At 40.1% G+C, this 24,965-nt stretch overlaps 4 protein-coding genes across 8 annotated transcripts; 2 read left to right on the forward strand and 2 right to left on the reverse strand.

The window, feature by feature from the left end:
- Nucleotides 1-433: 433 nt before the first annotated feature.
- hgsnat (heparan-alpha-glucosaminide N-acetyltransferase) lies at nt 434-9,327 on the reverse strand. Of its 2 annotated transcripts, none has more exons than XM_030415180.1 (18): nt 9,022-9,327; nt 8,013-8,131; nt 7,734-7,870; nt 7,108-7,226; nt 6,937-7,006; nt 6,562-6,631; nt 6,244-6,347; nt 5,905-5,981; nt 5,738-5,768; nt 5,046-5,206; nt 4,788-4,903; nt 4,374-4,495; nt 3,479-3,605; nt 3,212-3,298; nt 3,007-3,084; nt 2,779-2,849; nt 2,119-2,231; nt 434-2,021 (listed from the first exon to the last, which is right to left on the reverse strand). In XM_030415180.1, exons 1-18 carry the CDS (start codon nt 9,197-9,199, stop codon nt 1,840-1,842), a joined length of 1,962 nt encoding a protein of 653 aa, XP_030271040.1. In that variant the 5' UTR covers nt 9,200-9,327; the 3' UTR covers nt 434-1,839. The 2 variants fall into 2 exon arrangements, with proteins under 2 accessions (XP_030271040.1, XP_030271049.1); XM_030415189.1 differs by lacking the exon at nt 9,022-9,327 and adding an exon at nt 8,569-8,979.
- A 150-nt stretch (nt 9,328-9,477) lies between these two features.
- Nucleotides 9,478-12,236, forward strand: LOC115580661 (dynactin subunit 6-like). Its single transcript, XM_030415237.1, has 7 exons — nt 9,478-9,758; nt 9,963-10,027; nt 10,165-10,270; nt 10,409-10,494; nt 10,590-10,637; nt 10,767-10,909; nt 11,903-12,236. Exons 1-7 carry the CDS (start codon nt 9,730-9,732, stop codon nt 11,993-11,995), a joined length of 570 nt encoding a protein of 189 aa, XP_030271097.1. The 5' UTR covers nt 9,478-9,729; the 3' UTR covers nt 11,996-12,236.
- A 275-nt stretch (nt 12,237-12,511) lies between these two features.
- Nucleotides 12,512-24,070, reverse strand: gtf2e2 (general transcription factor IIE, polypeptide 2, beta). Of its 4 annotated transcripts, none has more exons than XM_030415198.1 (8): nt 23,846-24,070; nt 22,727-22,891; nt 15,936-16,018; nt 15,161-15,268; nt 14,704-14,886; nt 14,443-14,536; nt 13,394-13,509; nt 12,512-13,209 (listed from the first exon to the last, which is right to left on the reverse strand). In XM_030415198.1, the coding sequence occupies exons 2-8, from the start codon at nt 22,884-22,886 to the stop codon at nt 13,090-13,092; spliced, it is 864 nt and encodes a 287-aa protein (XP_030271058.1). In that variant the 5' UTR covers nt 22,887-22,891; nt 23,846-24,070; the 3' UTR covers nt 12,512-13,089. The 4 variants fall into 4 exon arrangements, with proteins under 4 accessions (XP_030271058.1, XP_030271087.1, XP_030271077.1 ...); XM_030415227.1 differs by having other exon boundaries at nt 22,727-22,887; nt 23,846-24,065; XM_030415217.1 differs by having other exon boundaries at nt 22,727-22,906; nt 23,846-24,065.
- Nucleotides 17,272-21,145, forward strand: smim18 (small integral membrane protein 18). Its single transcript, XM_030415250.1, has 2 exons — nt 17,272-17,484; nt 19,902-21,145. The coding sequence occupies exon 2, from the start codon at nt 19,907-19,909 to the stop codon at nt 20,228-20,230; it is 324 nt and encodes a 107-aa protein (XP_030271110.1). The 5' UTR covers nt 17,272-17,484; nt 19,902-19,906; the 3' UTR covers nt 20,231-21,145.
- Nucleotides 24,071-24,965: the final 895 nt, after the last annotated feature.

Consider the following 24,965-nt stretch of genomic DNA (forward strand, 5'->3'; position numbering starts at 1 on the left):
GGGGAGGGAGCGGCGACGGGCAGAGGGCAGACGCCAAAACAGCAGGCGTGGGAAAGTTACAAAGTCGCGCGAGAACGGGAAAACTCTCACAATCGACATGAATGAAGACGGGCCGATTGTATCGCGAGATGAGCAGCGAAACCTCACAACCTACTTTTTTTTTCTCACAAGGCGCCCTCACTGTAACTCGATTCCCACGCCTTATTGAGCAATAAAGCAAAATGCACCTCTCTGTTTTGAAGAGCTGGAAACAGCCTGAGGATTAAAACGCCTTTGAAATATATATTCTTATGTGAACTCTTCATATGGCCTTTATAAGAGCAGTAATTATTATTCTTCAAGACACATCAGGGTGCTTTGGAGGCTTTTAGACTGATGAGGAAGAGATTATTAGAACAACTTCACAACCCAGCATCAAACTCAACCAACAGAATTAGTATTTTGGAATAAGTTTTATTGCATTAACTTACTTTCAAATGGTTAATATAAAAAAATAAATGTATAAATGTTTGACTGAAAGTAATTTTCATCAATTAAGACAGTACTAGATGAAGAATAACACCAAAATCTCTCACAGCATTTGGAAATTCTAGAAATTAGCATATGATTTTGTCAAATGTATTAAAAAAAATGAATATTTATATAACTGCCAATCACAGAGGGGGCACATTTGTTTTGTGGCAGCAACAGTAAGTTTATAGTAAACAAAAAAAACAAGAATCTCACAATGACACTGCTGTACATGGGCAACATACAGTGGAGTAACTTTCTATAAATTCATGACATATTTACCAAAATGTGAACAATGGTAAAAAAAAGCAAAACCTTGCTGAGAGAAAGGAGGGGGGGCATGTGTAATGACTCACAAAAAAGAGGCAGTTTAATGACTTATGGCTTTAAAAAAAACCTTACCAAAAAGATCACATGCATGTCTCCGAGTCAAAATGCAAAACAAGCAGATTCCCGTGTGTTTCAATAGTCTTCTAACATGCCCTCGTTCACTCGCCCTCAACACATGGTAACTAGCGGCATCATATGTCAAACCACTGGACACTTGCTGTGCGAGGGAACAGTGTCGGAGGGGGAGCAGAGGCTGCAAAGGGAAAACACTTTAACAAGCTGACAATAATACATGTAGTACAAGAAAGGAACAATACGTATCGCTGAGGTTTAACTTTCATTTTTAAAACCTGTATTTCCCCTTGTTGAAATATCACTTCCAAGTTCCACTGTGCAGTGGAAATTACCAAATAAACACAATACATTCTTGGTAGCCTTTTCTCTTGAATGTACATTATTTACTGTCTCCTCCTGTTGTTGACAAGTCAATTGCACAAAAACCCACTTCTGTTTTCATATTAATGCAACAGTGCTGAAGATGGCCAAGATGGTCGATGATTGTTAAACCAATACAACACCCTGCTACTATAGTCAGTACGGGATGAGGAATGAAAACCAGTGTCTTTTAAAATATAGCCAAAAAGCAGATTAACAATGTCAGTCTTTATAGCTTTAAATTCTCAAACTATTCTTGGCCATGTTATTCCTGAGTCAGTTGAGATATTTGGCAGGGGTCAGCCGCTTCATATCTGAAGATCTTTGGAAAAAGAGTCTTTAAACATTTATGGTCCTGTAAAGTAGTGAGTAAAAAATGAAAACATGAAAGAAAAAAAAGAGGCGCTGTTTGAAAGAAGAAACCCATCAAAGTTCAGAGACAGACAACCGTCATAGTTTGGACAAAATCAGTCTCCTGTTTCCCGCTTTCCAAATGTTTTCAGGTTCTAACTCCAGCAATTGTGATGTAAACAATGTCCTCTGGTTTTGTTGTCTGGCCCCATTTTAAATTTTCCAGAAAATCTTCTTTCTGTAGAGCACGTAGGAGATTAACACCCAACAGGAAGTAGCCACGAGGTTCTGGGTGAGGTGCTCAGCGTGGGATTGGCTGTTGGCCATTCGCCAACGAAAGGGGAAGTAGTCCTCCAACACTTCATGTCCCACATACACGAGGATGGAGTTCATACCTGGAATCAGGTACAGAAGTCAGAAGGTGAAGCAAGCTAGTGTACATGCTTGTTATATAAATAGTCAATGTATCTGACAATACGATGCAATGCTCACCAGGATAGTAGAAAGGTGCTCCAGACCACCAATTTTTCACGTCAACTGTGTAGTAGATCATCACTAGCAGCACATATGCAAAACAGGCCAGTGTTGTCACATAGGACAGAGACCTAGAAGTGACATGAACAATTCAAATTAAAAAAGCAATTTTATTTCAAAGCAAATTCGGACTGTGCAGACGACCCCACGTGCCAACATAAATGGGTGATTAGTTTGGGCTCCAGATTTAAGGTAGTTGCACTCTTTGACAGAATTTTCTGATTAAATATTTGTGTGTTCAATATTTAGTACAAAGGATATATGTGTAAAACCTGGACACGACTAGAAGCTTTTGACATATACATCAGTGTGTGTGAAGCTGGGAAATAGTCAGTACTCTACCAAAAGATAAAAGATAGAAGACAAAAAACAGCCATACAGCAGAGAAATACTAGTATCAGAGCCACATTAAGTACTGCAGCACTTAAGCAGTGAACAAAAAAGGAACCAAGAACAGAAAGATATCAGACAGGGTGGTGCACAACCATAAAAAAGATAGAAATGTCACTTAAGTCGCCTGGCAGCAACTTCCTCAAAAAAACTCAGTCATCAGATACCAAAAAGCCATTGCTAAGCAAACATTGTTCCATCTGAAACTGCTTAAAGAGGAAACTTTACCACAGGTTTTTGTTGACAGGAATGAAGCCCTCGTCTGTGGAACACTTGGTCAGAACTGCTGATATGACTCCCTGTGTGTTACAAGAGACTCTATTATTCAGCAAAAGTGTTAATAAATGTGTGGAGGAAGACTCACGGACATTGAAATTGTGATCCTGTTGAGCCAAACTCTGACTCCTACACATACTGCAGAAGCATACGATGTAATATAATGGGTAATGTGCTTACCAATGAGAGGCTCCATATTAGAAACCTTGACATTATGCTTGTGTGGAGATCTCTGTAGTGTAAGATTATTTTCCCTGCCTGGGGACATTTAAAAAGACAATTATATCATTAAAATGTTCTTCTTTTTGGTTGTTCTAATGACCTGTATTTTCATCAATTTTGACACAATAAGGAAGGGAGAAGCTGACAAATGCACATTACAAACCTGCAATCCAAGAAAAGCCATGAGGATAGAGTTGATGCTGCCCAGAACACCTTCTGGATCATATGGCATACGAGTTGCATAAATCACCTGAATTCAGATAGAAACAGGAGCAGATTTTTGAAAACATACTTCACCCTTTTATGACCTGAAATATTAGCATAGTTGGGGTTCACAGAGAGAAACCTGAGATGGAAGCTCAAGCTTAACATCCCAAGTCATAGAAAGAGTTAAAGTGACCACTGTTGGGTTATTGTGCAAGTCTCTAACCCGTGACGAGGGGGTCTGGTAGATGTGGTTTTCTCCAAGCAACCATCGGTCAATGAAACCAGCTGCTCCACCGGTGCAGTTAGTATATAGACCCATGTCCCCGATCCCACCTGGACCAAGATAGCCCCTGTTCAGAAAAGTTATAAATCAATTTAGGGTAAAGGGTAACGCGGGCAAGGTTAATGTTTAAAAACAAACACAACATTTTTAAAAAGTACAGAGTAGCCCACAATGGACAAACCAAACACTGGGTCTGGACACTGCTATTTGTTTTGGGTTTTTTTTTTTTTTGCTTTTTAGCGGCCACTGTAAGGAAGGGTGAAACAAGGGTGTTCAAATGGTTGCAACCTTTTACCTCACTGCTAGATGCCAATAAAGGCTCACATACTGGACCTTTAAGGGAGTTTATCAATTTGGATTAAACTTTTTGTGCTTATTTTCCCGACCATTTTAATCACTTCCTTTATAAAACATTGCGAGGAAACAATTGTACTGCAAAAAACTACAGTAGTTACAGGAAACAAAAAATGTTCTAACAGCAAAAGGTAAACATTTGTTCATGTTAAAAAATCCTGGGATGGGATGTGGAACTACTAGCTGGCAATTAAGCAATTAAGAGTGCATTCCTCTGCCTCCAAATATATATTAATGACAGAAAATGTTAAGAGATTTTAAACCTGTAAATTAACCTTGGTCTGAATTCATATGTAGCTACAGACATAAGAAAAGAAAGCACAACGATCAGACTAAGGTCTCACTGCCTTTCACTCAAACGCATACAAAAGACCAAAGACAAGAATACTTTTAAGATGTGGACAAAACCTTGCTGCTTGCTGAGGATTTCCGTTATTACACTGATGCAAAAAGATGTGCAAACATGCCCTGTTTGACTTACATCGGGCAATCTGGTACAGGAAGGACGAAAGTAAGGCAGAGCCAGAGGGTTTCTAAGAGAAGCACACACAGCCAGGCCGGCCAGTACAGCAAGATGTCAAGGGCAGGAGACCACCAAGCGTCCTGTAAAAAAAGATAGACACTCTTTAATCAAACACTTTTGTTCTCTTTCAAAATAAAATAAATTTATCACACAGATGTAAACGAGAGAATACAGTCATAACATCAGAATTAATTTATATTATAATATAAATAATAATTATAATATAATAATTAATGGACTTCGCGGACTCCTGATTATGGACACCTCGTCGGGCATTATCCCTTACTTATCCACAGTAAATATGGCACATTTATTTTAGTTGAACTTAATGGAAAGTTAAACAATGAGTGGAAAATGGGGCTGTTGGCTGACCATTGGAAGGATGTCAAGATGACCTCTTGCCACCAACAGGTCCAGGCAGGCTACAACTAGGTATGACCAGGCCAGGCGCTGCAGCACACCTGGTATCCGCAGGTTGCTCCAAGACACTGTCGAGTGGATAAGGTGGAGTGTGAGCACACGTGCAGACAGACACAGTTTGGAAGAGAATTAAAGAACATGCATTATTATTCATCTAAATGGTCTGAGATATTATGGTCAGTATCAAATGAGAAGTGTGTTTATACTCACATGGTCCCTGGCAGTAGTTTGGGTTGATGATGAAGACACCAATGATGAAGAGCTGCAGGCTTCTCCACATAACTTTCCCCAGCAGTGAGCAGCGGGTGGAGCCTGCACGGAGCAGGGAGTTGATTGACAGGGCAATGGACGTGCCCATTATGAAGACAAACCTGGTGGAGGAGAGAAACGCAGAGTGTGAGAATATTAAAACATGGAGTCATTCGAAAATAAGTTACAGTTCATTCAAACTTTGAACACTGGCTTTTCACTTTTAAACTGAAAGCGTTAGTGAGGGAACAGGAGAACTGATGAGGTTTTTATTTATAAATAGATATACAGTTTCCCTGTGGAAAAATCCAACTGCCTTGCTAAAACCTTTATTGCTTTTTAAGAACAAGTTTGTTTGCAGACAGAATTACCTAACAATAAAATATTTTTAAACATTGTTAAATATAGATAGTACCAGCACAAAACACCCTTGGAGACCAATATTTAACATGCAAATTGGATTTAATGGGTTTGCAGCTCTGGCACTTTTTAACACATACATATTGTGTTGGTACTATTGCAAAGAATAATGATATTGTATATTTGCTTCAATGTGTGAATGGAAATAAAGAGTGTTCATATAACTGTCCGATTTAAGTGTGTGTGGTCTGCAGGACTGGAATATGCAGGGTAGAAAATTTAAATGAACTTACCAGGGAAAGACTAAGTCTGCGATAGTGAGGCCTGTAAGGCAACAAATGGGAAACACAGGCTTCAGAGCACAACTACAACACCAAGGCAGGCCACGAAGATCTGTAAATGTTAACTAATTTGCGACCGTTTATGGTGAAAATTAAAAACAGAAGCGTGTGAGGCTCACCATTCCAGCTCTCGTGTCTGAAGAACCAGTATCGCCCTCCTCCATAGTTCACAAACACCATAATAACTAAGGAGATACTGGAAGGAAAAAGAGGAAATCTATTAAATTCCCTTGAAAAAAAATTCTACAACTAACAGTCACCAGATCTTTGCTAATGTCATCAGTAAGGGTTCATTAACGAGAGGCAATTCCAGTGTCAGATGCAAAAATGTCACGCTACAGTGAAGATCACTTGATAAGGGCATAATGTCATATCAGACCAAAGGGGGGTCAAGTTAATATTTTTCGTTGAGCAAGTTGAGCTGCTGTAGTGAAGGGGAAGAAGGGGGGTGGGTGTACCCTCTGAATGTGTCCAAAGATCGCAGCCTCTTGCTGGGGCTGGGTGGTGGAGGGAGGATGTTGTCCGTTACTGGTGCAGCTGTCCTGCCGGGGGTGCCAAGTTCCTAAATGATGAAAGATTTTGTTCAACTGGAAACATACTCTCAAAATAAAGAAAAAAAAATGTTGTAAAACTCTCCACATTAACCTTTAATTGTTTTAAGTCCTAAAATACAAATCCTGATAAACAGCAATATTTGGTTACTTAACTACAGATGTGGTAAAATCTTGGTTATATTGAGTTGTGGCTGACAAAATGCCCTCAACACAAACACTCACAGAGTTGATGAGCCTCTCCGTCTCCATGGAGCCGCCGATTCGGAAGAGGAACGCCCTAATTACATCCAGCCTGGACAAGAAGCAATCCACCAGTTTAGACATACAATACACACAAGCTCACGGTTCACACTTGAAAGACAACAATACAGCAGCAGGAGTGCTCTATGCTTGGCAGTAATTGTAGCAACAGATGTTTGTGCCACAGCGCCACAAGAAAAACATCTCTACGTAATTATTCAAGGACAGTGGAATCAGGCTATCATCAATTTAATACATCAAACGTAGACTTGGTTCTGTTTGAATACGTATATGATCCGTAGTAGATTAGTATAAAACTCATCACAAGACAAGAACAAAACTATAAAATGATCTTACCCTAATATTATTTTTCCAATGGCAAACACCAACGCCAGTCCAGCAAAGATAAGAAAAGCTACCAAGATCGCTGTGTGAAGAGACATGTACAGCATGTTGGAGATGACTACAGCATCGGAAACACTTCATGTGCATGCCATTCAAACTTGTTAATGCATTCATGTGACTCACGTATGTAGCTGTTGACGGGGTCTGCAACAGTCACCACGGAGCAGTTTACTACTGAGGAATCGTTCAGGTTTTTCGCCCACAGAGAGTAGTTCCCGTGCTCCCCAAAGTGGTATGGAACGCTGGAAATTAAAACCAATAATGCTAACCAGACAGCAAACCAGCCACACTGTTTTATATATGTATATATACATATATATATTTTTTTTCATAACAAGCAAGCCACGGCGAAAAACCACACTCAGAAAGCCTGCTCTATGTCAAATGTATTCAAATTATATGTACTAAAATGTTAAGCAGCTGTATTACTGTCAGTAAGGGCGTGCAGCCATATACGACAAATTCTCTAACAGACAATTTAAATCCCATGAAAAAACTGCTTGGATAAAAATATCACATTGTTATTGTATAGTTTTATATCTATACACAGTACTGGCGTATGTGAAACATGTCCATGAGATTTAGCTGTCTTGTGAGGTTTATACTCTACACTGCTATGATCCATTTGGACATAAAAGAAATAAACAGTCACTTTGAAGAACACTTAACAACCAAGCCTGTATTGCCAAAGCTCAAAATGTCCACGTCACTGAGTGCAAGAAGGTTTTGTGCTGAGCTGTTTAACTTACGTGCAGAGCTCCAGGTTGACAGGAGTGCTGTTGAGTTGTAGTGTAATTTCATGCTGTGTGCTCACAATGAAGTCTACTGAACTGGGCTGACCAGAACTGGGCCTTCCAGGTACCACCCCTAGCTGCTGGTACAAACACTAACACACAAGGGGTCCAGATCAGACTGTCATCATCATCATTATCATCACCTGAAAAACAAAACTTATGGCAACAGATTCAACTGGAGGACGATAGCTGGTGTGTGTGTGTGTGTGAGAGAGAGAGAGAGAGAGAGCTTACCTGGTAGCAGCGCTCTGACACCCAGGACACCACCACATCAGTTTCCAGCTCATTGATGACTGTCAGAGATGCCTCATCCATCTTCAGGACTGTGTGCTTATGGTGATGAGGGAAGCCAGCTTGGTAGAAGAAACAGCAGAACACATCGTGCAGATCAGTCGAAACCAATTAGCAAATCCATTTGCTGGAGAAATATGCAGAAAAGATGATACAGCCCACAGCTTAGCTGGCCACACCCGACTGTAAAGTCACTGAACTCAAGTTATAAACATTATGAATGTAATCTGAAAAACATGACACCATGTTTGCTACGGCACTGATTAGTAAACACAGGCATAAAATAAAAGTAATCCCAGCAACATGTTGACAGCCGTATTGTAAGCTACACGTCGGATCAATCACAGCGTTGGGGCTTTGCTTTCCTGATGCCTTTATAGAGGCTGCAGCTGTGCAGCTAGTTAGCTTCCTGTAACTTAGCTCAAAACCTATCGTCCACTGCTATCCTTAAGGGCGACGAAACATAGCAACGATAAGATTGTAAGACAGAAAGACAAACCTGTCCAAGCTAACCACAAGCTACAGCTAGTGGGCTAACGGTGCTGCCTGGTAGAGGAAAGCATGTGAGAGAGCTGAAATTATGGCTGCTGAGCCCTGGTCACATGCTGAATTAATCCGTAAACTACCCCCAGGAGGGAAGTTCAAACGAGGAGTTTATCCTTGGACTGTCCAGTGTTTCCCTGAGTCTGTGCTGTTTTGCGTTTGCCTCCGGCTTGCCCCGTGCTAACAGGTTTTATAACTTAAAGTTAATCTTTAACACATCCTTATATGTCGTGACGAATCCTAATGTGTATTGTGAAATATATCGACATTGGTGCAAGGCGATTTTACCACATGAAGGTGTGAAAATGGTGTAAAATAATGCTGGGCATTAGTTAGCAAAAGAGCTAAATCAAGCTAGCTATGAGGCACGGGCAGTAGTTTGCACTTGGTCAACAGTTAAGGTACTTACAGGTAAAGTTAGACATTTCAGCTGTCAGTGGTGCCACGCTAACGGCCACAAGCAAAGCAATGGCAGCAAGGGAAAACATGTAGTATTTCTCTGGTTGTGCCATTTCTTTCTGACTCGCCTCCCCCCCTGCGACTGAAGATGTGCCTTTGAAGTTCTTTTTTAATTTCCTTTTTGCCATAGCAATGGTTTCTGACCCTTCCTTGTTTTGACTTTGTATGGGGAGCCATAAGGGACAAAGTACATTATTATCAACGCCGCCAGCTTGATGACCTCAGCGGGCACTGCTACCAATGCGTCAATCCTATTATGTGGAACAGATAATGAATATTTATCTTTTTAAGACAGACAACAGACATCCGTGGGACCACGGAAGACACACACTGTTGACTGAACAATTTATGGATGAGGTCATAAGTGGGACTGCAAGGTCTGTTGCTATGGTAACGCATACTCCTTTATATTAACCGATTCACATATGTGTTTAAAAGCGTCACTTGCTTATTATATCCCGTGCACTGGAAATGATTTAATACGAACATAACCGATCCAAATTCCTTCTTGTAAGCGAACGATCATTATGCCCGAGTCGTCAGGGCCATGGTCTGTTTTTAGTCGACTGGCGCATGCGCATACGGTGTGATGGCAAGGACTGTAAATCGATAATCGAGTGAATCAACGGCGCCTCCCTCCGGACTTCCATCTATCACAATGGCAGATAAACAAAATTCTCAGAAAAGGTAATGTCGATGTTAACCGGTTCACGGCGTGTAATATCAGCGCTACAAGTTAATTAGAAAATAAACTAATGACTAAATAGCAACAACGAGGTTATCATGTAGCTAGTATTGAAGGCTATGCCGAATAGGCTAGCTAGCAACGTTAGCTAACATTTTCATCCCTAAATACTGTCCTGTCCACGGTCTCTGTTTTACTCTTTGCAGTGTCAAAATAGCCGCTGGAGCCGTAGTTTGTGTTGAAAGTGAAATTAAAGGAGATGTCACCATCGGTAAGAACTTTCGCCTTGGTTCACTTTCAAGTAGTTATTGCTGACTTGACAAAACCTGCTTTCCTCTCCCTTAAATCGGACCAGGCTCTTGACTACTTTCAGGAGAGGTTAACCTATTAAATTCTTTGTTTCCTCAGGCCCCAGGACAGTAGTCCATCCAAAAGCCCGTATTATCGCAGAAGCAGGACCCATCGTGATCGGAGAAGGCAATCTGATCGAGGAGCAAGCTCTGATCATTAATGGGTATTAATAATATAAGATTGTTGTTACTGAGTGTGTAAGCTGTGTGTCACTGGTGATCTTTGCATAAAGTCATCCATCTCTGTTTTAAAATCATCCTTACGTGCTATATATTAAAACTTTGCTTGTTCTCCCCCACAGTTACCCAGAAAACATCACACCAGATTCAGAGGTGGAACCAAAGACGATGACCATCGGCATGAACAATGTATTTGAAGTTGGCTGTGGTATCCTTTTGAGTTGCCTGACCAGTCTAATCCTGTAACTCAAATGATTTCATAATGTTGTAACAGTTTTATATGTCTTAACTAGCAACTAACAGTATCGCAAGCCTTGAAAATTGGGGACAACAACGTCATCGAATCTAAAGGTGGGAGGTGTGCATCTTTATTTGGCTGATTGTGTGTTTATATGTGAGCGATGCACGCCTGCAGAGACCGATGCAGCATTCAGATGAACAAAGTCACTAAACAGAGGTCCTCTATTTTCTGTTGTCTAGCTGACGTTGGAAGAAACGTGATCCTCACCAGTGGCTGTATTATTGGAGCCTTCTGTCAGGTCAACACCTGTGAAGTCATACCTGAGAACACGGTCATCTACGGCTCTGGATGCATGAGGCGGGTTCAGACAGAGAGACCACAGGTATGAATACACACGTTTGGGTTGTAAGCTGGCTTGTGACAAACTTTTGCAAGTGCAAAAACAAAGGGTTCCGTAACATTTTGCTCTTCGAGGGGCCCTAGAGTGCAGTTTTTTTTTTTTTTTGAGGTGTTGATTTAACTCAAAGGTAACTGATGACTCTGGTTTGTAGTTGTGTTTTAGTGGATTGCATAGTATTTGGACAGCTTTTAGTGCATCTACCACTTATTTATGCATCTATGTAGACTACTTGATACTACTGGGCATTTCATTTCTTAAAAATGTCAAAAAAAATTGGCAGATTTTCATTCTGATGAACAAAGCTATATGTGAACATTGTACCTTTTGTTGGCTGATTTGAACAGTAGACCTCTCCTGGTTAAAACAATCATGATTGTGTTTTAGTGGATTTATGTTTAGCCTTTTTTCAGACTTAGAATAATTATTTAAAGACATAACAGCAGATTGTGTCAGTATGACTACTTTAAACATGATTTTTAGGAGGTACACACCGACTCTGAAGCAACTCATCAGTGGCATCTTTCATATAAATATCAAAAGTAGTGTTTTTTTCCAACCTATGAGGTGTGCAAAAGTACATTTAATGAAATAACACATAAGTTGAGAGGGTCAAGACCTCCGCTTACTTTAACATTGGATGCACTAACTTATTAACACTACAGGTACCTCTAAGTGATCCTATGAGAGCGTATACATTACAGCCAACATCTGCATGCAAGCAAGAGCGGCAGGGCTCTGGGCACCACAAGTCTAACAACTGTAATATAATTTATGGAACAGCATTGCAGTTTTTCCTTTGGATATGTTTTTTCACCCAGTCTGTTCAACTTCACGAGAAAAACAGTATAAATCTTTTGGGTCTACTGTGGTGTAGCAGTAGTTGCAAGATTTTCAAACATGGCCAGTGTCTGAGTACAAAAGCTTTGCGACAACTCTCTTTTGGCATATCAAGAATTTGTTTTGTTATCTTTACAGCCCCAGACTCTACAGCTCGACTTCCTGATGAAGATTTTGCCAAACTACCACCATTTGAAGAAAACTGTTAAAGCCGGCCACAGCGCTAGCTAGAATGTAACTTTATACTTTTTAAGATGAATTGTAAATGGCTAGCAAACCCTTATTTAAATGAGTCTTGCTAGAAGGAAGCATGAATGTATATAATTACATAGTATTAACTTTTGCTTCAGCAGTACTTTTTCTCACTTATTTTCTATTCTAACCGCAACAGCTGATAAAGCATTTTCATCTTTCTCCTGCTGTGCTGGTGCTGTACTGTTTTCTATGATTAATAAAATAATCTAAGAAATACTGTTGGTTTGCGACGTGTGCTAATTTATGATCACGGTCGTCATTAGTCATTTCCTCACAAGGTTATAAATAGTGCAGTAAGAATATTAGTAACTGGTAGAATATCTTCAGTCTATAACAACATAACCATAACAAAAGTACGTAAACCTTTTAAATATTTTATTTCATCTCAATTAGATTTTTATAGTTTAACAAAGACCTTAATGCTAGCATTTTAGGCAGCTAACACACACATTTTAAAAGGGTATCTAGCGTACATAAGGCAATGAGGCAGTATCCTGTAACAGTGTCATTTATTAAAATAAGTTCAAAAAGTTTTTGTATTTTAAACCACTATGCCACGTTGCTGCAAAATGAAAGGATTTAAATATTCCACGAGAGGTAATGTCCAAGATGTTCCATGATGGCTGAGAGACCTCCGCGTGATGCACTGCACAACACAAGCCCGTCGTATGCAATCGCTAGTGACAGAATGGAAGGGTACCCTTTCAAATAATACCTTCCACACACGCACACACTCCTTTATATTATAGTAAATAAAATTAACAAAAACAAATGGAACACAATTTAACAGTAAGGTTGTAGCTCCGTTTGGTGTCCTTAATGGTCTGTGCTCTTTTCCTCCATGCCCTTCAGTTATCACTGATCAATACACTAAAAAGGATTCCACAACACAGTTGCTATTCACTCCACAAAATACAGGACCACTGATCACTGAGAGGAGTGCAAAGAAAGGAAAAGAAGCTAATTTGTTTGCCATGAAAAAGTCTTTGTATCGTAGTGTGGCCAGGGTCTCCATCTCCTGCCATCTCCGATCGGTCCTCCGAGGGCCTGAAGCACTGAGGGGGAGGCTTTCACTTCTTCACAGGGACACCATCTGAATAGTCCTCCAGGACACCTGCCAGATGGTTGTTGTGGGTCTTGAAGTGTCTCTTTCTCTGCCCACCTTGCTTCTTCCTCTTTTGCACTGGTAGCTGTAGGGACCCCAGAAACACAATGGACACCAATTAAGATGCTTGATCAACAAAGTAAAAATGTCAAAATTCAGTGTTAAAAGTTGAAAGCCTTTATTTCTAGTGAAATAGTTCAGGGCATGTCTGTTTAAATCTGGGAAGCGAGAATGAATATCAAGTAGATGGGATAGCAGCAGACACTGACCACTTTCTTTGGTCCCGTTTCTTGCATGGAGGAAATTCCTTGTTTCTTCAGGTATTCTTCAATCTTCTCGTCATCTATGGAATCAACTGGAACGCTCCTCCACAGTTTCTGGAATTCTGCATTTGAAAGACAAGTGTTGATCCAGGAACATGATCAAACAGCTGAACACACTTATATCAAGTTTCTGACCAAATACATGAAAAATGTTCTCTTCACAACATGAATTCTAAAGTAAGGTGCACAATACTGTTCAAATATTTTCAAACCATTTTAAGATCTCACACCCCAATAGATGCAACTATCTCATTTTAGAACGTCATCATGATGTTACTGACAGCGGGGACACATAGGAGACACTTGGATTTCTATTCTTGCACCAAATACATAAATTCAAGTACTTTCAAATTTCTCCCCTTCGAATTCACAAACTCTTAAGAATTTCCTCCGTGAGGACCTTGTCACTTATTTCGCCTGATTAGACTGTGATGCCATATTTGAGATAGGAGGCAATGACAGAAATGGGAAATGTTTTCATGTTTAGAACTTACAAGCATTCATTCACATACAGCTCAAGACAGCTTTATGATTGGTTGAGTAAGGGTTGAAAATATTGTGCTTGACAATATAACACTATTGATTAACTACGGGTTGACACAGCTTAAACGACCAACGTTCGCCGGTGGTTTCCCAATCACAATCGATGATAACATCACAAACTTGGATGTTACCATCAACAATATTTATAAACTGGAACCTCATAAATAGAAAAATCAAAACAACTTTTGTATGAAATGAGCGGAGCACGAACACTGAGTGGATTCTGACTGGATTGTGATTTGAAGTCTCAACTGTAATCTTCTCTGCTATTAGCTAAAGAGCCAAAGTGTATGGTTTTGTACTTTTATCTGATGATTTAGACAATTCATTGTCAAAACCTGCAGCAACCACATCTTTGAAATGCAGACAGCCTAGATAAAAAATAAATTAAAAATAAATAAAAGACTGAGAGAAAAAACGAACAACCCAAATTACAGCTGACTTCTGCTCACCTTCATCCACAGCAAATTGGCAGTGTTTGTCATTGTAGAACAGGATCTTCTTCTTGTCTGGTCTGGTCACGAAGATGATCTGATCCCCCAAAGCCTGTGAACACATGGGAGCTCATGTCTCTGCTAATACAGTCCCTCATAGAGCGTTCACTCACCATACAAAGATGAGAGACAAAAGTTGGTATCTCCTCTATTAATTAGCACATTGTGTAGTGTACATATGTGGCTTTTTTTTGCACATAATAATATTTTTTGTGTTACCTTGATGGCCTTTGCTGAGTTGGGCAGCCCCTCCTCTACATCGTCCAGCAGCACTCCTCCCAGGCCCAGCTGGTCATGTTTGTCCAGCAGCCTCAGTAAAGCTTTCTTGTCTTTAAGGTTATATTTGGGCTTGAAGCCATACGTCCCATCCCTAACGTCAATTTTTGGGTTGTTGACCAAGGCCTGAGGTTGACAGGGAGCAAAGGAGCAGATTTCAGGTTTTAAGCCACCATTGTTTTCTTAAGGATTCTACTATTAACAGGAGTATCTTTAACACGGTATTGAATGTTGTACGATCAGCGTTATCATCATCAACATCACTAAGCTTCTACTCATTGGCTTCCTTCTTTTGCATCATACATCATAGTGTGGTCATGGCTCACATCAGTCTATAGATGACTTTGAGGCAAAGTAAGTGTTAATAGGTCATTCAATACTTCAGAAACACAAAACGCACCTCAGTCATGAGCCACTGTTTCTGTTTCATGCTGATATCAAGAAGTTTTGTCTCATCCAGAATCTCTTCAAGAGTCAAGAAGTGTGTATCACCATTCTGATGCCTTGTCTGGGAGTTTAGGACAGAAAAGCACGTGTTAACATGGAAAAAACATACATACAGTCCACAAATAATAACAAATGATGATAAAAACTCCTTAGAGTTTATTTTTAATAACGCAATTATTAGCCTTGGACCTCTCACAGTAAGTTTGTGCCTTACATCCAACTGTCAGGGTAGTTTACACAGTTTAAAGCTCTGTGTATTCAACAGATGGCACGAAAAATGCACACATTAAAAGAAAATCTGTCAACTTGAGTGCGAGTTCTGCAGTAAGCGATGAGTCAGACAGCTAGTGTGATAGGGCCTGGCTGCTTCTCTGCAGAGCCACGGCATGACAAACAAGCTGTTAACATACCAAAAGAAAGACTGGGCACCAAATGTTACACAGCGGACACGACTGACTCACTGGGCTCACACAACAGGCAACAAGTCGAGCTTTTAAAGAGCTTTGATGGAGATGACGACAGGCTTAAAATCTGGCAATTAAGTGGATGCTGTTGTGACAGCTGATGTCATCTTGGAGAGGAACAATATCCCTGTGACTGAATCATGTCTTTGTCTCGAAAAGTGCTCATTTGCAGAGAAAAAAAAAACATGAACGAAGAAAACAATCGCCACTTAATTGCTGGAGAACGTTCTTTTTATAAAATGCCAAATGTCCCCAGACGCTTACCTTCATATAATTGACTATCTTGGCCAGGCAGCCAAACTTGTACCCAGAGCTCGTCTTGATGTTAAAGCTGCCATTACTAGACTCTGTGAAGAAAATGAAAAGGAGCAATTTAGGCAACACGGTGAAATGTCACATTATTTTTTGTAAATGCTGACGTCAGTGGACTTTCTGGACAGATGGAAGCCACAGCATTCTGTTGATTGAACGGTTTAAAATCAACGGACATGACTGAGTAAAACCATCAAAAACTAAACCAAACTTACACAAAAACTAAACCAAACTGTAAACCTTAACAAACCCTCTGCTCCAAGTTGTCTTTTGAATGGACAGACTGTTAAACCAAACCTGATTCTAAAAGCAGGTGTTGCATTATTTTCTCTGAGGTTACTAATCTTTATTTAATCAGCCTTAAATTTTAACTACATGCATTATTCAACCTTTTAGATATATCTACATACCCTTGTGTATCTTCTTGTTCTGCTACTTTATACTCCACTACATTTTTTAAAAACATTTTTTGGTTACTAGTTATTTTGCAGATTCATATCACTGTATTGCCTATAGGCTATTAATCATTAGGGTATGTCACCAATCAGATAGTGTTGCGGACGGTACGCTGTGGGAGAGGACAATGCTGCATCAGAGTCAAAGTGGCACATTTTTGAATAAGTTTTTGTCGGCAATCTGACAGAAAAGTCACTGATAATCAGAAATGATGTTTAATAACTGTCAGACTGATGATACAATGTCATACTGTTGAGCCCTAACTGATGTCACTTTGGACAATCAAGGTTTTTCTACCTTATAATTGTACTATAAATAGGCGCTCACCATCTTTGTCACAAATGTTTGCTAACCACTTTTGAGGAATCACTTTAAAAAGAAAAAAAAAAGATTGGTATGGGCTGCTTTAGCCCAAAAATTGAGGTTGAAACTTGTTTGTTGAATGGATTAATTCTTTCATGGAATTTGTTGATAATAAGAAAATAACCAGTCTTATCCATTAATGTAACAAAAACATCCTTAAAATACAGCAGGAGATACTATGAGAGTAATCTGATAAGAATGACTTGAAGTCTGGCCAGCTGGTCCTATTCTCTGCTGGAGTCCAATAATGCTGCTTCCCCCCTGCAGACTGTCTGAGGCCTGGACTCAGCACTGCCAATCAAAACTGAAAACAGACACTGATACATGAATGATTCATGGTGTGGGCAGGAGCTTCTGTTGCTGTGAGCTGCGCTGTGGGCAGGACACTGGAAGTGTGGCAGGCTGATCAGCGAATGGTGCAGAGGCAGGGCTAAGAGAAAAGAGCCAATGATGGAGAGGAGCCTGCGCCTGTTCAGCCGGGACATGAAGAGCTGCAAGGAGTGGCGGAGGGAGTGCACGAGTGACGGGCGAGAGTGCATGAGAGTGGAGCGGAGGAAAACAGGTCGAGGGAGAGAACGCGGAGGAGGGAGAGAGAGGAAGACGGAGCGATAGGTGGAGCACCGAGGAAGAGGAGAGTGCATCTGTTGACTCGCATCTTGTAAAGACTGAGCCAGACGCACAGGTGAGTCTGCAGATTTTTCGGAATAGCATCATCAGAGGAATGTGTGCGCATTTGGCATCAGCAGATCATAACAACCCACAGTGTTAATCTAAGCTACAGGCTGTAGGCTGCTCTTGGTCTCACTGTGTAGCTATGACTAATATGGTTTCGTTTAAATGGGTAATCTAGCGGCTAGGGGGAAAAATAATCACATATTTTTAAATGCAGCAGATTCTATTTTAGAAGCTAATCCCTTATGCATTAGAGAAACCTAAAAGTGCACATCAACATATCTAGCAATGCATGCAAAAATTGAATTATACTGTAACAAGAACTAAGTGAAGATCTCAACAAGCCGCTATATTATTTAGGCCAAGACTGAGCGAGCATGCAATGGATTAAATAAACATGGACGTCTCTGTCTGCACTCCTCCAGCTTGAATACCAAGCATCAGAAACTCTGTGTGTGTGTGTGTATGTGTGTGTGTGTTTCTATGTCAGTAACAGTACTCATGTGCATTTAGTCTGCTTTTGTGTACGACTCGGAGCAAACTGCAGCTCTCGAGACAAATCAATGAGGGGCTGACAGCTGTGAGGAGCCAGCCCGGGGCATTAGGGAGTATATAAGTGTGTTTGGGGTGTGTTTGTATGTGTGTGTGTGTTTGGTGAGGGGCAGCCGCGTAGCCGCCAGAGAGCAATCTCTGGTGCTACAACACCTTTAAGAGCCTGGCTGGGGTGGGGCTCATTTGGGGTGAAATAACAGATGCTGTGGGGAGCCAATCTGTTCTTATGTGTTTGACTGCTCTGACAAACAAAAAGGACCGTTACAGTCACATTACAGTTTCAGCTGACAGAGAAAACAAAGTTACAACCACGCAAACCGTATTCACTTGTTTCCGCAAGTGCACTATAATACACTCACAGGACATGCAGTCTTCCCTGTCACAGTTAAAATGATCTTAGAGGAAAATACACTCGTGAAATAATGTAACCTCACAGGCTTAGCCTAGTGTAAAGAGAAGCTCTTATGCCCCTCTTTCTGGGGCTCACTCAAGTAATCTGGGTCAGCCTCCTCGGTCTCAGTGTGTAAAAATGTCTATGTGCTTGCATGCATGTGCTTATGTGTGCTCAGAGCATGTATGTGCACACATGCAAATGTGTGAGTGTGGGCAGAGATACTGGCACACTGTTCACTGAGCATTTTGGCTGAAAATGTGAAAGGACAGCTGAAGAGAGAAAACTGACAAATGTGCATGTGTGCAGAACATGTTTAACTTCATTAAGTAGACTGAAATACCTGAACAACAGCATTTTTGTGAAGTGATGGCCAAGTTGAAAACCAAGCGAGGGTGCCACATTTCACTGTGCTGTGATGTTTTTCTACCAATCTATTTTTTTTTGTGAGCAGATGGTCTCAGTAGGGTTTATACTCTTCTGCAATATAACCTTTTGCTCTCATAACACTTTGTCCTCTCATTCAACTAAAAATACATTCTAGAGCTAGGGTTTACTCCAGTGTACAAACAGATATTGCACTTCTCCTTTCATATCATCATGCCCCATGCGACTGACTGATAACGATGTTGTGTCATAATCTCATCACGGCAAATTACCTGAGAGAAGTCCAGATGGTTTGAGGAGGAAATGGCTTTCCCACTCTGTGGTCTCCAGTGAGATTATATCTTTGTCAAACAGCACATTAGCTGTGCAAAAGCGAAAATGTGAATGTCATGATCTGTGGAGCTGATAGGATAGGGTGATCTGGCCAAAAAAAAATCATCATGATCCATTTAATCGCAATCATGATCCATGATCTAAACTGAAATCTTTATTCTCAGTTTGGAAATGCCTTGTTGACAACAGCCTGATTTGAAATAGCCTAGGAATTTCTCTGTTTGTATCAATAAATCACTGAATATTGAATCAAAGAAACATATTTCTTTGTCTTAAGCTGTTTGTCCACCATACCACTGGCTATAACGCTTACATTATTTACAATATGTCAACGAAGGAAGAGCCAGGAGAAGTAAATTGTCATAGTCAGCGTAGCCATCTAGTTGGTGGCACCACTCTGTTGGTTTGTTCACATAGCATGAATCTGACAGTATGAAGACATTAAATACTGCCACTACAATTCTAAAATCCACCCCTACGAGATGATGTTATTTTAAAATTCTGGCACTCCAGAGCCCAGTTCATCAATTCAAAACAAAATTATAAAAATCAAAGAATCCTACATGTATGCCCTAGAGAGAGATTCTTCTATTGCTTTCATTTTTTAACCGTCTTCTCACCATGGAAACAAGTTTTCTTCAACCATCCTTGTCTAATTTGGTGTCTCACATGCTGACACCACCTCGCAGTGAAATCAAGTACCAAACGCTGTTACAGGCATTAACAATCTGTTCCTCTCTTTGTCTTTTGTTGCTTCAAACCAGAAACCATGGCCAATATCACTGCCACTATACACCCAAGTAATCTGCCATGGCACCAAGAGGCGGCCCCTCTCTCCCACGTCTCCTTGCAGGTCCAGGAGGTCTACCCTTTCCATGATGGCTGGAATGTTGCATGCTTCATCATTCTCCTGCTCTTCATTCTCACCGTCCTGTCCCTTGCTGCCTTGGCTGTGCTCTATGAGCTACTGGACTGTGGGTGCTGTGCCAAAGGGAAGACACATCAGCAGCTACAGGAGGAGGGGCCAGGAGGCTGCGGCAAGCTCATGACCAGCATTTGCAAGGAGCCGGAATCCCACACTGAGGTGGTATAGGGGCGGCGGGGATGAAGATGAGGCAGAGTGGGAATTCAGGTTCATTGCTGAAATGGGCAATACCACAGCGTTGACCCTGATGTCCCAAACAAAGAACTTCTAAAGCTGCTCGATAGTGGTTCAGTTGCTCACAGTAAAGAGGATGCGGAGGAAGGAAGCAGGATAAAGAAACAGAAATATGTAAAAAGAAAACAAGGACAGGGGGCAGTTTTTCAATGATTCTGAGTCCAATTAGCTTTTCATTCCAGATAGGGGGGAATCTTCACACATCTACATTCACTAACACTTAACACACAGGGCAGTAAAAGCCCTGTTTTACACCAAAAATATTTCTAGTGGAAGGACAGAGCACTCAGGTAGAGTAGTAATAAAAGTACCCGACATGGTACTAATAGTGTGGCTGGAAAATCATGCTAACACAGGCAAACAATTATCAGACCCAATATAAACTAGGTTTCTTGTTTCAACGACACCTGCCCTGTTAGTACTGCACATATTTGTGACCTGCTGGACGCCAATGAGCTTCTATGGAGACGTGTTGTATACAGACAGAAAATGCTGTCCAAACCTAAGGACTTGAATATCCTTGTTTCCCAACAGGACATGAAAAACAACAAATAAATGATCAAGCTCAGTTGGACAGCATCGTTGCTTTGGATAAAGCCTGTGCTTCTCTATACTTTATTAACTTGTATGCCAGTGTTGTCAACATGTTTAGCATTAACAGCGTTATTTCATGACGAGTGACACTTGACTGCTGCACATGTGACGTACTGTAATTGATCATGTCATGTTGAGCACAATGTAAGATTTCATATGCCTTACCACAAAATGCCTAATAAAGTGTCACTATATTATGTACCACATTTTTTTCTTCTGCTAAAAGAACAAATAAATGTTAGGTGGTGAAAAAAAACAAAAAAACATGTGTTTTATTATTTTATTGTTGCTAATATTTTGCATACTTTCATTTTAAATTCTCAAACTATTTATTCATAATAATAGTCTGATGTCAAAATGGCAAAACATTATTGAACAAAATCCATCTTAAATAGGCTACAGGGCCGCCAGAGACCCAAGGTTTGTAAGGAAGTGACATTCTTTATATTCACTGTGTGCTTGATGCAAGTCTTGGCAGGTAATGTTGTGTTTCTCTGTTTAGCCTCATGACGGCTGTTGTCTCACTGTTACTATGAATAAATACAAACTTAATTCATGATAAAGTTTGTTTGTATTAATGTACTGTCACACTAACATGATGGTGCACCACGTGGATGTCAGCTTTCGTGCAGAGGAGCATTTTCTTTGACACTGTAAGGCTTTCATGGCTGTAGTTCAGGACATGAAGATTTACCTGTGACTATGGATGAGGAGGAGTTTGTTTTTGTGCCATTTATAAATCAAATGATTTAAAAGCAGAACTTGAGGCTAAAAATGACAAAGGTAGCTCAGTCGACATGAGCTCTGGATGGTGCTACAACTAGCAAGTCGGATTCCTGGCGAAATGTACAGCTTAAGATTTTACAAGCATTGCACTTTCAGCTTGGTCAGCCCACCAACTATTGTGGTCATGGTTTGTGAAAAGATAAATGGTGCTACCCCTTCCAGAAGTTAAAAGGATGCTGATGCTGAGTCTTCAGTTTATTCAGAAACTGAGGAACTCCCACAGAAACATTGGTGATGCTACTTCTGTCCATCGACACTCAGCTGCAAAACAGTGGAGCCGCGCACTCAGTGCACACTAGCACGTTGCAATGACCACAATCAAGTGATTACTATGCTGACTAATTTGGGCTTTGTAGGGGTCAATCTATAAGAAGTTACAGTAGCATATATGCATGAAAGTACAGAATAAACATGAAAAATAGCAAGCTATGCTAAAATGAATATGAAAAGCACATTGTCCTAAGTCTATAGGCTAAATGATTGCAAAGTTTTGCTTTTGTGAATAATATGTTCGGAAATTTTCAAAAATAATGTCTTTATCTGCATCATAAAAATGCAGGGTCATTACAGACCAGAGGTATGTAAGAATGCCTGAATTGTTTTAATTTTATTCAAGAGATAAAATAAAGATCAATTACACATATAACTACAAAATATGCTGGTAAATAAATGGCAAATAATAACATTTATGGCAGTGCCTTTACTGCCTACATAAAAAATCTGTACTAAGAATATCATTTAAATTGATTAAAATCCACATGTTCTCTTTGTTTTAAAACTGTGATAAATACATCAACAGCGTTCTTGTTTTGAAATATATAATCTAATCTTTCTAGCCGTTTTCTGATCATGAAAACGTTGACCAGCTCATCCTTTACGAGTACTTGCAAGTACAGTGGGGATTAGTGCCAGAATCAGGTGTTACAATGACATCTTGACTTAGGCTTCCATCCATACAGAACTCACTTACAACACAATGAGGGAGCCATTCACTCCAACGGTCAGGCAGTCATTTAAAATTTTTTATAATTTTAGGTTTTCGTCACTCACCAGCACTGTGTTTGGACCCTGAGGAGCCCTCCTTGTCACCTTTGGGCTTCTTCTTCTTGTGTGATCCCGAGTCTGAGGCAGCCTGTCTCTTCTCTACAGCCGGAGTGGACAGAGCTCTTTTCTTGAACAGCTCCCTCTCCCTCAGTAGAGCTGGATCCATCCTGGCTGACAGGGTGCAACATATATCAACAAACAACAACAATAAGATTAAGATTAAGCGACAACTGAATGAGACAAAATAAAAGCTCCCTTTGGTCTGAGACCTTTTCAATAATCCATCAGAGATGGCGGTCTGGACAGGGACAGTCAAGTTGTTAAGACAAACATTTCATATAAAGCTGGCACTTTTTATCAAGCAATGAAGAGACTAAATAGAATCTGTTTTCATATCTGTGGCTAAACAGATGACATATTGTAACCATAGCTGGATAAAGCTGTTGGGCCAATCTGAGGTAAAATTGTGAAGCAAAAAGCTAAGACCCTAATGATAACCTTTTCTCGCCCTGTGCATTGTAAATGTACTCTATTGACAACTTCTCATCAAGAACAGTGCACAGATTACACACAACAGCTTCTGTATTTCTGAACAAAGTCAAAGACCTACCTTAGCAACACATTGGGAGACATTTATTTAAGACTATGCACCATCTGAGCACAACACTCAAATGATACACATCTGTATTTTGACAAAGGGTTTCTCTACATGACAATCAATTATCCTAGGTCCCTAACTACAGGATATATAGTTATTTCCATAACACGATTGATGAGCCCTCTTGTATAAAAATAAACTAGCGTCAGAGAGCAAAAGATCCTCAAAATGTAACAGCTAAATTAACATTATCATTAGCTAGTTTATTTGGCAGCCGGGTTACTAGCAACGTTGGCTAGCTATGGTTAAGCATTGTTCTAAGTTAGCCTAACATTGTTCCTGTTTAGTGACAATGTAAACCCCAAAAATAGCAATAGCCAACGTTATCTAGCTGCTTCAGCTAACGTCTCTGTCTACTGTCTAATCATTTATAGCAGATACAAGAACAAACACAAGTAAGTTAAGGAAAGGCTTCTTAGTTAGCATTAGCTTGCCGATTTCTTGAACGCGATCCTAGTGACCATTACCTGGTACTGTGTTCCCGTTTCTCAGAGAAAGTGAGGGCTTAACCCAGGAGGGTTATCTAATTTCACAGGATATCGAAGAGATATGTTCTCTTCAGCGAATAACGGCCTTCACTCGTCCCTTCAAAGATAATAAGTTAACGTTAGCTAACTAACTTCATCTCTCTTTTTCTCATGCTCAACTTCCGTTGTTGTTGGATTTGTCGGAAATCGACTATCAGTCCTTGGTCGACGTCATCACGTCATGAAAATACACAACAGGAAAAACAAAATACATGTGTTAATGGGATTATATTTTACTAGTGTTATGTATGTATTTAATAATGTTTGTATTATGATCATTATGATCATTATTTTTGGTATTATCATTATTATTTTTACTAGGATACACGTTATCCATTGAATCTAATCTAAATGGTAAGAACCACTGAAGAGACAAGGTGTTATAAATGAAGAGGAACAGAAGGAGCTCAGTGGCCTACAGTTTTATGAATTACTGGTTTAACCTCAAGTATTTTTCTCCTTCCATTGCAGTGTCGGGTTATTTTCTCAAGTCATATTAGTTTATACACATAAAAGGTAACAGTTCATTAGGTACGACATACTGTATGAATAAATTAGGTACAAATGTATTGCAAGGGAATCTCTTTCAATTAATTTGAAAAAGGCTGCTAATAAAGGAAATGCCAGATAACTGGATCTCGTTCTTTTAACGGTGACAGTAGTAATTAAGAATATTTTTTTTCAGTATTTCTGCTGGGTGTTGTTCTTTAATCAGTGTGCCTCAGTATCACATCCCTATGCTCTGTATTTCAAAGTATCAAACCCTGACAAATGCTGTGTATCTCCAGTGAGTAAATGGCACATTGGTGCCACATAGTGGAGAGTTTTTGCCTGTCATTTCCCTTCCTGAAAGTTAAAAGTAGTGGCCGAGTATATATTTCAGACAAGGTTTAGTCTTATGATAAATCATATTCGGCCTCCAAGATTAATGAAAGTTAACCCAAATGGCCGGGCAGGCTGTGACTGATCAGCAAACTGAACTGCACGTGAAGTTTGGAGATCCTCTTGACTCTGACTGAGGTGATAACATTCAAAATATTTTCAAGATCAACCTGAATGG

The sequence above is a fragment of the Sparus aurata genome, chromosome 1, assembly GCF_900880675.1.
Source record: "Sparus aurata chromosome 1, fSpaAur1.1, whole genome shotgun sequence".
Taxonomy (NCBI): Eukaryota; Metazoa; Chordata; class Actinopteri; order Spariformes; family Sparidae; genus Sparus; species Sparus aurata.

What these genes read in the sequence shown, in the direction of transcription:
- smim18 (XM_030415250.1), top strand. Translation starts at nt 19,907, where the DNA reads ATGGCCAATATCACTGCCACTATACACCCAAGTAATCTGCCATGGCAC.
- LOC115580661 (XM_030415237.1), top strand. Translation starts at nt 9,730, where the DNA reads ATGGCAGATAAACAAAATTCTCAGAAAAG. An exon ending in AAACAAAATTCTCAGAAAAG is followed by an intron (nt 9,759 to 9,962) that starts GTAATGTCGATG and finishes TACTCTTTGCAG; the next exon opens with TGTCAAAATAGCCGCTGGAG. An exon ending in CAACGTCATCGAATCTAAAG is followed by an intron (nt 10,638 to 10,766) that starts GTGGGAGGTGTG and finishes TCTGTTGTCTAG; the next exon opens with CTGACGTTGGAAGAAACGTG.
- gtf2e2 (XM_030415198.1), bottom strand. Translation starts at nt 22,886, where the DNA reads ATGGATCCAGCTCTACTGAGGGAGAGGGAGCTGTTCAAGAAAAGAGCT. An exon ending in ACTCAGCAAAGGCCATCAAG is followed by an intron (nt 14,537 to 14,703) that starts GTAACACAAAAA and finishes ATGTGTTCACAG; the next exon opens with GCTTTGGGGGATCAGATCAT. An exon ending in CCAATTTGCTGTGGATGAAG is followed by an intron (nt 13,510 to 14,442) that starts GTGAGCAGAAGT and finishes TTTCAAATGCAG; the next exon opens with AATTCCAGAAACTGTGGAGG.
- hgsnat (XM_030415180.1), bottom strand. Translation starts at nt 9,199, where the DNA reads ATGGCAAAAAGGAAATTAAAAAAGAACTTCAAAGGCACATCTTCAGTC. An exon ending in ATTGGAAAAATAATATTAGG is followed by an intron (nt 6,632 to 6,936) that starts GTAAGATCATTT and finishes CTTCTTGTCCAG; the next exon opens with GCTGGATGTAATTAGGGCGT. An exon ending in CCTGTACCAGATTGCCCGAT is followed by an intron (nt 3,606 to 4,373) that starts GTAAGTCAAACA and finishes TTTTCTGAACAG; the next exon opens with GGGCTATCTTGGTCCAGGTG.